General features: G+C 34.4%; 1 protein-coding gene across 3 annotated transcripts in view; it reads left to right on the forward strand.

The window, feature by feature from the left end:
- The window catches only part of disc1 (DISC1 scaffold protein), a 68,888-nt gene that overhangs the window by 53,497 nt on the left and 1,533 nt on the right, over positions 1–13,858 (forward strand). Inside the window, exons 11-13 of one of the 3 annotated variants that reach the window (XM_016458641.1) lie at positions 3,084–3,324; positions 5,467–5,511; positions 10,049–10,166. In XM_016458641.1, coding sequence (XP_016314127.1) covers positions 3,084–3,324; positions 5,467–5,511; positions 10,049–10,166 — 404 coding nt within the window. Of the gene's footprint in view, positions 1–3,083; positions 3,325–3,436; positions 3,468–5,466; positions 5,512–10,048; positions 10,167–13,858 lie in introns of those variants that run through there. The other 2 variants (XM_016458659.1, XM_016458650.1) reach the window with 2 other exon arrangements.

Below are 13,858 nucleotides of genomic sequence, written 5' to 3' on the forward strand. Positions count from 1 at the left end.
ACTCGCCAAAATTGATTGGAATCCAACATTTTAGCAACATTCTAGCATGTCAAATTCTGTTAGAATCCAACAATTTAGCAACATTCTAACACCTCAAATTCTATTGGAATCCAACATTTTAGAAACATTCTAACACGTTAAAATTGATTGGAATCCAACATTTTTGCAACATTCTAACACGTCAAATTCTATTGGAATCCAACATTTTAGAAACATTCTAACACGTTAAAATTGATTGGAATCCAACATTTTTGCAACATTCTAACACGTCAAATTCTATTGGAATCCAACATTTTAGAAACATTCTAACATGTCAAAATGAACTGGAATCCAACATTTTAGCAACATTCTAACACATCAAATTCTATTGGAATCCAGCATTTTATCAACATTCTACCATGTCAAATTCTATTGGAATCCAGCATTTTATCAACATTCTACCATGTCAAATTCTATTGGAATCCAGCATTTTATCAACATTCTACCATGTCAAATTCTATTGGAATCCAGCATTTTATCAACATTCTACCATGTCAAATTCTATTGGAATCCAGCATTTTATCAACATTCTACCATGTCAAATTCTATTGGAATCCAGCATTTTATCAACATTCTACCATGTCAAATTCTATTGGAATCCAACATTTTAGAAACATTCTAACACATCAAATTCTATTGGAATCCAGCATTTTATCAACATTCTACCATGTCAAATTCTATTGGAATCCAACATTTTAGCAACATTCTAACACATCAAATTCTATTGGAATCCAGCATTTTATCAACATTCTACCATGTCAAATTCTATTGGAATCCAACATTTTAGAAACATTCTAACACGTTAAAATTTATTGGAATCCAACATTTTTGCAACATTCTAACACGTCAAATTTGATTGGAATCCAGTGTGAGTCATGCAGAGATCCTTAAGCTTAATACTCATTTATATTACCCTCTCAGCTCTTCATGATGCATGAACCAAACACAAACATGTAAATAAATCTTTGTAGGTTTGTGTGGCAGCTGAATGAAACCACCAGGAGGAGCAAAGCAGGCTTTCTGGGGAGGGTACGGCATTGTCCGTTATCGCTTTAGGAAGCTGTCTGTCTCTAGAGACCCAGGTGTGAAGATCGTAATTATCATCCTCTCTGTGCGCTCTCACAGTTTCATGGACTGTATGAAACAGCAGGGAGCTTTAGTGCCTCTATATAGAAAAAAATATGAAGTTGAAGCCAAAAGAGTCCAACCCAGCCTATTGTGGTTCCTCCTCCAATGTAAGTCTGAGATGTTATTAATCTGCCAGCGAACACCACTAATGACATGGCATTAAATTTGATACCTTCTAGCATTGAAAGAGCTCTCAAATGTGCTGAAACGTGATATTTTACAACTATTAACTATCATGTTTTGTGCTGTGATTGAATAGTAGCTCATGAAATAGTTTTTTATAATCTACTGTTCAATCATTTGAGGTCTGTAAGATTTTTTTATGTTTTTGAAAGAAGTCTCTTCTATGGAAGTCCTAAGAGGCCATGGATTATTAATATTTTTCTTGTTTTCTCGTGATCACGACATAACAAAAGTTGTTTTCTCATTATCACGACTTAATTTTCTCGTGATCACAACATAACGAAAGTTGTTTTCTCGTTATCACGACTTAATTTTCTCGACTTAAATTTTGCTTCGCTTAGTAATAATGTCTACAATACATAAATAAAGGCTGATCAATCACTGTTTATATTTCCAGAGACAGTACGCTAAACATTTTGTTTGTGTAATTAACATGTTTAAATGGTCAAAGCAACACCGCAAACACAGGCAGAACACCTTCAGAAGGATGCAGAGAACTATTCTAAAATCTTTTAGAGCTGCTAAAAGATTACAACACTGTAGAATATCACTGAATTAAATAAGCCTATACACTTTACATATAAATCACATTTCTTATCAATATACGTTTAATGATTAACAATAAAGATTAAAAATAAGAAAAAGAGGCACATTACAAATAAGTCGTTGAAGCGCGTCCTACTGTAGATAAACACAACATCCCCGCTTAACTAACAATCATGTACCTCAAAGATGCAAAAATAAAGATATAGGTGCAAACAGAATACAGTGACGTCAACCTTGGTTTTAATAAGCAGTTATTTTATGACACAGAACGCGTTGGTGAAACTCATGCATCTAGCAAGAACTTAATACACAAAATAGTCATATTGATTCAAGCATTTAACATTTATGAATGAATTAAATGTCAGTAATGGTCAACCTAGGTTTTAATAAGAAGTTAGTTTATGACACGGAACGCTAATGCAGTGGTGAAACTGTGAGTCGTGCATCTAGCAAGAACTTAACACACAAAATAATCATATTGATTCAAGCATTTAACATTTATGAATTAATTAAATGTCAGTAATGAACAATACTGCACAAATTATAGCGATCACGAAGAAGGTCCTTATTCTGTCCCAAACGCGTACAGTAAAGTGGATATACAGTAACACCCCATCAGTTATATTCAGTTCTATACTGCCACCTGTTGGTGCAGTTGTGTAACTTGAAGAACAACTTTTGTTATGCCGAGATCACGAGAAAATTAAGTTGTGTCACCTTTGATTAATTTAATGCATCCTTGCAAAATAAAAGTATTAATTCTATAATATATAAATTATATTAAAATTATATATATAATTATTATATATATATATATATAAACTTTAGTTGTAGTTATAAAGTGTAGTTGTATGTTCTTTTAGAATTTATTTGAATGCAGCTAAAAGGCGCTGCAAAGCTTCAAGCAAAGAAGTAATGTCTGATTTCATGAATATAAATCCTTTTCATTGATGCAAGTTCAGTCTCCTTTTTTTTTCATAAAAATGCACTAACTAATGGAAAGACTCCATTAGTTTGATATATCAGATTTGACAGTAGTTCAGATCGCTTAAGGTATCATCAGTTCCTCTAAACCAGAGATTTGTCTATAAAGTATCAGTGCACTTAAGTCTTAAAGTGTCTGAATATTATTACATATAATTGCAAAACATCAAAGCAAGTGTTATTTGTTGTATTTCTCTCTGTAGCTGTGGAAGTCCAGTGCTGGAACACATTTGGGAGGCTGATTTGGAGGCTTGTCATCTGCTCTTGAAAGGCCTCGATCAGCGTACATCCAGCATCTCCGAAACTGAGGATCTGCCCTCCGTCCCTGGATCGGCTTCCGATGTCCTGCTGTTCAGTAAAGAGGAAGCGGACTGCGCCATGTTGACCGCTCTAGGGGGCCGCTGGTGTCCCGAGGCCGACCTCCAACACTCAGAGTTCACTAAGGTAAAGCCAACACATTAAATATCACCAAAATTAACCCCAAATTTACTTTAATACATGTTCATGGTCTAAAAATGTTCGTCTTTCATTTTTAATTTTTCGACTGAATGCATAGGACACTTAGGAAGTATTGAGTAGAATTAACCCTGTAAAGCCTGAAATGAAATAATCTGTTTGAAAATGGAAGTTTTATTTCACCTTTAGACAAAATCTAAAAAGATCTGTTGTTTGTTGAGTATCATAATTAATACATCAGGCCTCTATGGCTCATATAGTATCATAATGTGAGAATATGAAGGACAAAAAACTAAATTTCAAAGGTCCAAACTGACCAAAAATATGCAATTTGGACAAAAAGTGATGAAATTCTGATGCTTGTAATGTGAATCAGTGAGATCTTTACATAAAGATAACTTACATAAAATTATATAAATATCAGTCGTCATTCTATATCTCCAATTAGTAAGATGATATTTAAATGCTTAGTGCATGATCAAAACATAATGCAATGCAATCCAATGCTGATTGAGAGATGAACAAATAAATGTTGCTCAAAAGATATGAGATGTTCTGGAGGCTTGTGAAGATCATTCCTCCGCTGAGGAACAGTGAAAGTAAAGCTTCTGGAAACAAGCGCTCCTCAAAAGCCTGATGATCAATGGTACTTGATAAAAAACGTGATACTTTTTGTTAGTGTAATAATATGCATATTTTATATACTTTTGACAGTTTTACATATATGTGTGTGTGTCATCTTTGACCGATTTGAACCTGATGAGTACAGCACTGATGAGTCTCACACTGGAATACATCTTGTGCTTTATGAAAGACTCACGAAATGAGAAACTAAAAATAAAAACCCTGTTCCTTCGGCTCCCTCCGTTTCCATAAAAACCATCTATTTGCTGAATGACTCTAATTTCCACTCTGTTCTTCTTCCTTCGCTGCCCTTCTTGTTCAGAACTTTCTCTAAGTCGTTCTAATATCTTCCAGCTCAGCAGGGCTCTGTTGTCTCTGTGTCTTCTCTCTCTTTGTGTCTTTTGTCTGTTGAAGATCAGCCACTCTTCCTAACACTCCTGCAGGACTCTGAAGGTGAGGTGATGCTGTTTTCCTCTTCTCTCTCATCTCCCACTCGCTGCTCTTCATCTCTCCGGTTTGATCCTCATTAAATCTGTTCTCGCATAGCCTACACAGCACATTATTTATGCTATATATGTGTCATATTTGTCTAACAAACCTAAACAATGTGAATATAATAAAAGCAGTTTATTATTATTATTATTATTAAATAATTTATAATTATATATGTAAGTGCAAGTGTGTTCGAATAGCATAAATAATTACAGTATAGTATAGTATAATTATAGTAAATTATAGTTAGTAGTACTTATAATAATAATAATAGATATATATAATTATTTTGTTATATTATATTAATAATAATAATTATTAGTAGTATTAATAGTATTTATGCTATTTGACACATTTGCACATGTATGTATTATAGTAAATGCTATTAAATACTAAACACTAATATAATTAAATAATAATAGTATCTATTAACTATACTATTACTAACTAATACTATTCTAATATCTAGAAAATAGATATTTTTAACAATATTTACTTTAATTTACTAATATACAGTATATATATATATATATATAATGATAATATTGCTTTAGCAATAAACCATTGACTTTTTGACAAGCTAAATATGATTTTAAGCCAGGTCAGAATCTAATAAAAGAGGCAGTGGTCTCGGCCCAACCATGGGCACTTTAATATTGCTTTAAAACAGGAGATGATAATTAGTATTATGTCATTTAAATCTAAATCCATGAGACATGAAGCTGTAATCAGTTTTTTCTGAGGTCGGCTTCCATCAGCTGGAGTTAAACTAATAGATCTGCCACTGTGTGCTAATCATTGTCTGCTTTAGCACACAACTCCTGAATGCAATCATTACCCACACAGATGGGCCGAACCCGTTCAGTTATTGTGCTTCTTGTCAGCCGTAATGACGAGTTATTGCACACTTCCCGTAATGTCAGTGCGCTGAGTGCTTTTTAATAATAGATGAGGTTTATAGTTTTGTTTTAATCTTCAGCTAAAGTGACTCATTGGTCCTCCTGTGTCTTGCAGAAATTAGAGGAGTTTCTCTTCTGTTTGGAGGACGCGTCTCCTGAGGTGAGCGACGGCTGCTGTGTTTACAGGAATCCGATGTTAAAAATGTGTCTTTAAAGTTCAGATGAAAAAAAAAGAAGTTCTCTCATCATTTACATTTCGATCCTATCACACAATGTCATCATTTGACTTAAGAATATACTTGAAGTGTGGGCTTTGTTTATTGTACATCTTGTCATTCTTTGACCGTGACAACGCCTTTTTTATTCACTTTTGTGAGAGAAAGAAAATCATGTGCTCGGAATAACATTAGAGAAAGTAAATGACGAGTTTATTGTCTTTATCTCTGATCTTACAACAGTCATTTTAACCCCGTCATAAAATGGACTGCATTATGACAGAATTAAAGCAGTTCTATTTTAATATCATTTATATGATATTATAGTTTTTGTTAATATTTTGAATCAGATTTTATTTTGATATTTTCTGTTTAATTTTAAAGGTTTTTGAAATTTTGTTGTGTGTTTTTGTCTTTTTTTTATATTACTATTTATTTGTATTTCAGATTATTATTATTTTTTTTAATTTCCAGTTCATAATTTTAGTGCTTTAACTTATTTTAGTCATTTACCAAGGCATCATTTCTAATGGTTTTTTAATATAATTTTGTAATGTGCTTTTAACATTTTTATTAGTATTAGTATTTTTTTATATTACTATTTTTGCTTAATTTGTATTCATTCTTTTTTATTTTACTATTTAGGTTTCATTTATTTTTATTTCGGCTTTAGTTTTTATTTATTTCCAGTTCGTAATTTTAGTACTTCAACTTATTTCAGTTAATTGCCAAGGCATCATTTCTAATTTTGTTTAGTTTAATTTTTTATAATTTTGCTATGTGCTTTTAACATTTTTTTTATATATTACTATGTATATTTCATTTATTTTTATTAATTTGACTATTTAGGTTTAATTTAATTTTTTTTCTTATTTTGTTTTAATTTATTTTTACTTAAGTTTTAGTTTTAGTTCTGTTTTAATGTTTTCAGTTTATGTTTTTAATCTGACAATTTTATTTTACTTCAGCTTTAATTCAATTAACAAAAATGTTTTTAGTATCTGTATAGTTTGTATTAATTTGTATTTATTAGTTTTAGTTTATCTTAGTTTTATTAGTTATTAATTATTATGTATTAGTTTTAGTACTTAAAGTTAAACTAAACAAAAATGAGGAATGTTCCCTCGGGCAACAAGCTAAAAAAAAAAAAATATATATATTATATTATGTGAGTTAACATTTATTTTATTTCAAGTAATGATATAAATAATGGTTTTATGTTGTTTTAGTTTAGTTTTAGCTAACTATAATGACCTTGAGTTAATGCAGGTCGGTCTCACAATCAGCATTAGAAAGCAACATGCTGGTTGATGGCTTTTGCATAATACCTACAGCATTGCATTGTGGGAAATGGACAAATCAAGCCTGTAGTGGGGTTTGCATGAGCAGGGATTTTAATTAAAGCCACCCTGACCTCTCCGTCAATACTTGAACTTCAGCACCTGACTGTGTGAACAATGTTCAATCGATAACCAGTCCATCAATCCATCCATTCAGTGCAGCGTTTGTGTCAGCAGTGCCTCCTCAAAGCGAGACCAGAGTTACAGCAGACATAAACATTTAAAAATTACAGTCTTTCTGAACCAGGAACCAGAATAACAGACCAAAACTATCGATGAGTGCTTAGAGACGTCACTGACACAAGTAGCAAATCAATTACAAATACCAATAGGAATTTCAATAGGAAATATCTCTCACAGGAAAGAACTTTGTTTGTCAATCCATTGCTATCAGTCTGATATAGTTTGACTGGTTCTTTAATGAACTTTAACAGATAAGGTAGAGGTCAGTATTGTGTCTGGACCAAGAAAAAGCCTTTGTTACAGCAGTAGAGAATGAATAATATAGTCTCTTCACACATTTTAGGTCTTTTTAGTGGTTTATGTTTTATAGCAAAATCTTAAAGTATCAGATATTATTGGAAATGATCATCAGTTCTTATTTTAAATGCTCTTTATAGACAGCAACTTGAATCACAATTGATTCCAGTGGAGTTTGATGGATTGGTCCACATTTTTGTATTAATTACATCTATTATAAGATGTATATATGTATTGTTTTCATTTTAATTTGTAGTCTTTTTTTGTCTTTTTTGTTCTGTGTTTTAGACATTTTCATTTGATTTTAATATATTTTATTTAGGTTTAATTTATTTTTATTTCAGTTTTAGTAATTTTAGTGCTACAACTCAAGCTTATTTCAGTTAGTTGCCAAGGCAACATTTCTAATTTTTTTACATCTAATATTTGTATTTTATTTTATTTCAGCTTTATTTCAAGAAACAGAATTTTTAAATAGTTTTAGTTTTAGTTAATGATAACCCAGATGGTGCCATTAGATGTTGTCTAGGTAGGGAGAGTTTTATATTCTCCATTTCTTAAGCTTTTATAGTCATACTTATTGATATACTATTATAGTTTTTAGTAATATTTTGAATGAGCTTTTTTATATTTTCAGTTTTCATTTTAATTTTAGTTGAATTTTTAGTAATTTTTGTTATGTGCTTTTGATATTTTTATTAGTTGTTTTAATATTACGGAACTATTTATATCCAATTTATATTTATTCTTTTTATTTTACTATTTATGTTTAATTTTTTTTTTTCAGTTTTAGTTTTAGTTCAGATTTTAGCTCAGTATGTTATCAGTTTATGTTTTTCATCTACTTATTTATATTTTATTTTATTTCAGCTTTATTTCAATTAACAAAAATGTTTTTAATTGGTTTAGTTAAATCTAGATTGTTGTCTAGGTAGAGGGCTCAGTAGGTTTTAGGACTTTAGGTTTTATATTCTCCTTTTCTTAAGCTTCTATATTCATAATTATACTATTATAGGTTCAGTTTTTATGTTAGTTTAATGTTTAGTAATTTTGTCATTTTTATTATTATTATTATAATTTTAAATATTACTATTTTGGTTTCATTTATTTTTATTTCAGTTTTAGTTTAATTTACATTTGCACGTTTTTCATCGTATATTTATATTTTATTTGATTTTAACTTCCTTTCATTTAACAAAAAATGTTTTTTAATAGTTTTAGCTCTAGTTAATGATAATAACCCGGATGGTGCCGTAAGATGTTGTCTAAGGCTCAAACCTCACTTTAAATAGCCTGCAAATGTCTTCTTAAGTGGGAACAGTGCATTTGATACGATCAGATTTATACTAATCTTCCCTTTGTGAAGGATTTTTGTAGTAATATGCCTCTCATGATTATCACAAAGGTACAGTTTTTGCAGTCTATATGCAGACTGCGTCCTTTTAAACGCAATAAAGCGATCGCGGTGACCTTTAAGAACATACTGTGATTATCGGTAGGCGTGATTATCATTACGCCTCAATAGCTGTATCGCTCCGGCCGTTTGGTGCGGCTGTTTTTCCCGAATGTGTCCCTGGAGACTCCAGCCTCATTCAAAAGTGTTTTAATTCACCCGCAGTGTGATGTTAGCGTCTATAAAAGGTGTTTCATTAGCTGGTGTGGGGGGTCTAAGAATAGACCGCAGACCTCATTAAAGCGACACAAGGCCGTTCCTGAGAGAAACGAGCGGACCGGAGTCAGTCGACCACCTCAAGATGCTCTCTGACTCAGAAAAACAGTGAATCACGCTTTGATGGAATTGGGACGGAGCCGACGGACCTGTCCCACTTACCTGGCTGGCGCTAAACTGTTGGGTGAAGTCATTAGCACGCCGCGGAGGAACACGCTGTCGGTTCAGGACTCAGATGAGAGGAAGAGGAGCCGACAGCCACGCTCACGTCTGACCTCACAGTCACTGGCGGATTAACGTCATCATTTATACTTCTCTGCTTTAATATTTGCAAATTGAGATTATGGATTGTTTCACTGTTTTCATGAATGACCCAGTTAACACACGCTAGTATATTTAGCTTTAATTTTAGTACTTCAATAGAAACTAGTTGCAATGTTTTTCAAGTATTTAAGTTTTTAATCTAATATCTATATTTTATTTCATGTTAGCTTTCAGCTAACAATGGCATTTCAATTTAAATGATTTTAATAGTTTTAGTTAAGGATACAAATCAGTTCTGAAATCTCATTAGTCAATGGAATTTTGTTTCCAATTTTGCTTTCAGAAATCCAGTTTGCTGTGTTCCAACTTGATTTTAAACTAACCTGGCTCTTTCTACACCCTTAAAACACTTCTTATATTTGTATAATTTTAATCTCCATCAGAGCTTTTTCTAGCATATGAAAAGCAGAAAGAACAGATTCACACATATTTAAAATCATGAATGCTGTGAAAACATCTGCTGAATGTTGTTTTAACTTCTGACTGTTTTCCATCCATGTATTTTAGTGGCATATTGCATATTGCTGTAAAAATGACACACATTTTGGTGCCGGATGTGTGCAAATAACCATTTTACCAGCATATTAGCGCCATACTTGAGCAGCTAGAGATGTGTGTGAGCAGCAGTGGGTGTTTTGCGGGTTTAATGGGTGTGTTTTTGTGTCTCAGGATCTGTGTGAAGAGACGACAGAGCTGACGGAGCACTGTGAACTCATCAGTGAGCGACTGCATTACCTGGAAGACCAGCTTCAGACCGCCATAGACCACCACGACAAGGACCTCACTCATATCCTTACAGAGCTTTGTGTGTGTGCATGTACTGTTCATTAGTTGTTCTTTTTAAGTTGAATTACTATTAATGTGTTCATATTTTGTGGTAGGAGATTGTTCAAATCACTAACACTATTACAACGTAACAATTTTGACCTGGTGGACAATAAAACATTAAAGAATCCCATAATTCCAAAATCAAACACTTAGTGACTATTTTAACTTGCCACATAGTAACCATACACAATGCCATAGCAACCACCAAGAACACCCTAGCAACCACCTGTAACGCCCTAGATCCACCAAGAACAATCTAGCAATGTCCTAGCAACCACCCAGAACACCCTAGTATGTAAATGCCTTAGTAACCACCCAGAAAGCCTTAGCAACTACCCAGAATGCCCAAGCAATGCCCTAGCAACGACCTAGAACAATCCTTGCAGCGCCATAGGAACCACCCAGAACACCCTAGCAGCAACCCAAAACACCCTACCAATGCCCTAGAAACCACCCAGAACACCCTGCAACAAACTAGTACACCCTAACAGTTGCCAACTAGCAACAACCTAGAGCACTCTAGCAATGTCCTAGCAATCATCTAGAATGCCTTAGCAACCACCCAGAATGCCTTAGCAATGTCCTGGCAGCCACCCAGGACTCCCTAGCAACCACTCAGAATGCCCTAGCAACCACCCTGAATGCCCTAGCAATTCCAGAGCAAACACCCCAAATACCATAGCAATGCAACACCCTAGCGACCACCCAGAACACCATAGCAACCACCCTGAATGCTCTAGCAATGTCAGAGCAACCACCCAAATCACGCTAGTAACGTAACACCCTCAAAACCACCTAGAGTGCCTTAGCAACCACCCACAACACGCTTGCAATGCCCTAGCAACCACCCAGAAGACCCTACCAACCTCCCAGAACACCCTAGCAATGCAACACCCTAGAAACCACCCAGAGCGCCTTAGCAACCACCCAGAACATCCTAGCAATGCCCTAGCAAACATCGATATCACCCTAGCAATGCAACACCCTAGAAACCACCCAGAGCGCCTTAGCAACCACCCAAAACATCCTAGCAATGCCCTAGCAACCATCCAGATGACCCTAGTAACGCAACACCTTAGAAACCACCCAGAATATCCTCGCAATGCCCTAACAACCACCCAAAACACTTTAGAAGCTACACAGAACAACCTAGCATCACAGCGGTGACTCTTGCATGGCCAGATGCCACACTTGTCTTCAGAATATCTAGTTTTAGTCAGTTATTCTGAACTTATTATGAGTTTGTCTCTAATGGAAGTCCTTAGGGTTTCTTCAGGTCACTCTGATTGGTTGTTAGACTGGAATGAAATGATCTGTGCGCTCCGTTCTCATGTTCTCGGTCGGGCCTTATAAAAATCCATGAGTGGAGAGGAAATGACTCATCAGCTCTTCATCATTCTGCTGTCACATACAGCCACAGGAACACGTCTCACGCTGATCAGAGCCACTAATGTAATGTGCCCATCGCTTTAACCCTCCAAAAGAGCTCCTTCATGGAAAACCATCTCATTTGACAGCACACGATGCTCTCTTCCGGACAGGACTTAAGGATAAGACTGAACGGATCACTGGCCATTTCTTTTTTCTTTTTGAGTGATATTTAATATGAGGGATGGGATTTTAGTTATTAGAGAAATTCAGAGCTCAGCAAAGGTTGAAAGGAGGCGACAGACAGAGAAAAGAGAATTGGAGACAGACTAGCCAGCCCGTCACTCTGAAGTGAGATTAAAGCAGTGAGATGAAGGGAAAGGTTATGACATAGTGCTCTGTCATCGCTCTGACATCTTCATATTTCTGGCCACCATGTGTGCCGAGCGGATCCGTGCTTTTGCATTGACTGAGAGGAAACGGTATAGATGAGATTGATTCGAACGTCCGATCTTGTTCTGCTTCATTCCATCCAACTTTGTTTGACTTTATTCCTTTATAGCGGTAGTTCTCACGTGGTTTTGCTTCAGGATCAAGGTTTTACATTAGACATCGAGGAGCACTAATTTTGATTATTTCATGCTGTTTACAAAAATTGTGAACCAATGCTTTGTGTGATTTATTCCCGTATTTGAATGTTTTGTTTATTATATGCCGAGCGGATCCGTGCTTTTGCATTGACTGAGAGGAAACGGTATAGATGAGATTGATTCGAACGTCCGATCTTGTTCTGCTTCATTCCATCCAACTTTGTTTGACTTTATTCCTTTATAGCGGTAGTTCTCACGTGGTTTTGCTTCAGGATCAAGGTTTTACATTAGACATCGAGGAGCACTAATTTTGATTATTTCATGCTGTTTACAAAAATTGTGAACCAATGCTTTGTGTGATTTATTCCCGTATTTGAATTTTTTGTTTATTATATATATATATATATAATTATAAATATATATATTTTTTTTTTTTTACATTTTATTATTATTTAAATGTGATTATTTGTAAAATGTATAATTTATAATTATTTATTATAAGTAATACATTATGATAATGTATTAATTAATTATAAAAAATATATAAGGAATATCTCACATTATCTTTTTATTACTATATATATACTGTGTGTATATAATGGCAAATTTGTGGCCCATTAATTAAAAACCACTGCTTTATGTGAATGAAGTGCTGCATTGACCAACCGCTTAATGAAAAATGCCATCATGCTAATGATTTTTTAGCTCCATAATGTCTCGCTCTGTTGAAAACACAAATCAAACCTTGACAGAATAATATGTCAGAATCATATGCTCAGATATGCAAAATATTAATCAGCCAAACAATCTTATGTAATCTTGTTCGTTTACATCTTTTGATGTAGTTTGATCGATCAGCACAAGTATGAGGGGTAAATGAAGCCTCCTGCAGTGTCTCGTCTCATAGACTTTCATTATACGTGCATGAGGTTTGGTTTTCATGTAGATGACAAAAATAGTAATTAAACCCACAGTAACTTGAGCAACACATAAAGCTGGTTTGATTACACTGGTTAAGCAGATAGATGAGCAAATAAACACATAATAAGCCGAGGTTTGTGCCTGAGGAATGTCATTAGATCTGTCCGTTTAGCCAGAGGGAGATCTTACCGATCCTATATTTCATGAAGTGCTCTTTAACGGCTGCTTAATTATGAATGGGGACAATCTGGGGCCATTTGGAGAGCAAAACGTGCCCGGCAGGCCCCATCTGCCACAAGAGGCGTCTCTTTGATTCGCCACTTATACCGGACACTTGGTCCCACTGGGACGAGTTAAACTATCCAGCGCTGATGAGGGTAGAGCCCGTTCTCATGAAACCCTTGAATTATTTAGGTGAAATTGCTTGAACTGAACGGGGTCCGTTGGGGAGATGAACTGAGCCTTTGAATAATAAAGGGCCGTCTGGGGGAGGAGACGACGGGCGTGATCGTATAATTGTGAAATCTGTGTCAGGTGGTCGGGCCAAACATAATGAGAGTCTTTTTAAGATGGGTTGTTCTGGTATGTGGTTAGTGGAACAGGAGAATGATGTGAACTGCGTCCAAAAGTTTTGCGTCACACCAGCTAATGGTGGGTGAATTGAAAAAAAAATTAAAGTATTATTATTATATTTTATAAATTATTTTAATAATAATAATGCATGGCTGCTAAGAATTTTATATTATTTTTTTAATCAAAATAATTTGATTAT

This window comes from Sinocyclocheilus anshuiensis, unplaced genomic scaffold (genome assembly GCF_001515605.1).
Source record: "Sinocyclocheilus anshuiensis isolate Anshui unplaced genomic scaffold, SAMN03320099.WGS_v1.1 scaffold665, whole genome shotgun sequence".
NCBI classification, from domain to species: Eukaryota; Metazoa; Chordata; class Actinopteri; order Cypriniformes; family Cyprinidae; genus Sinocyclocheilus; species Sinocyclocheilus anshuiensis.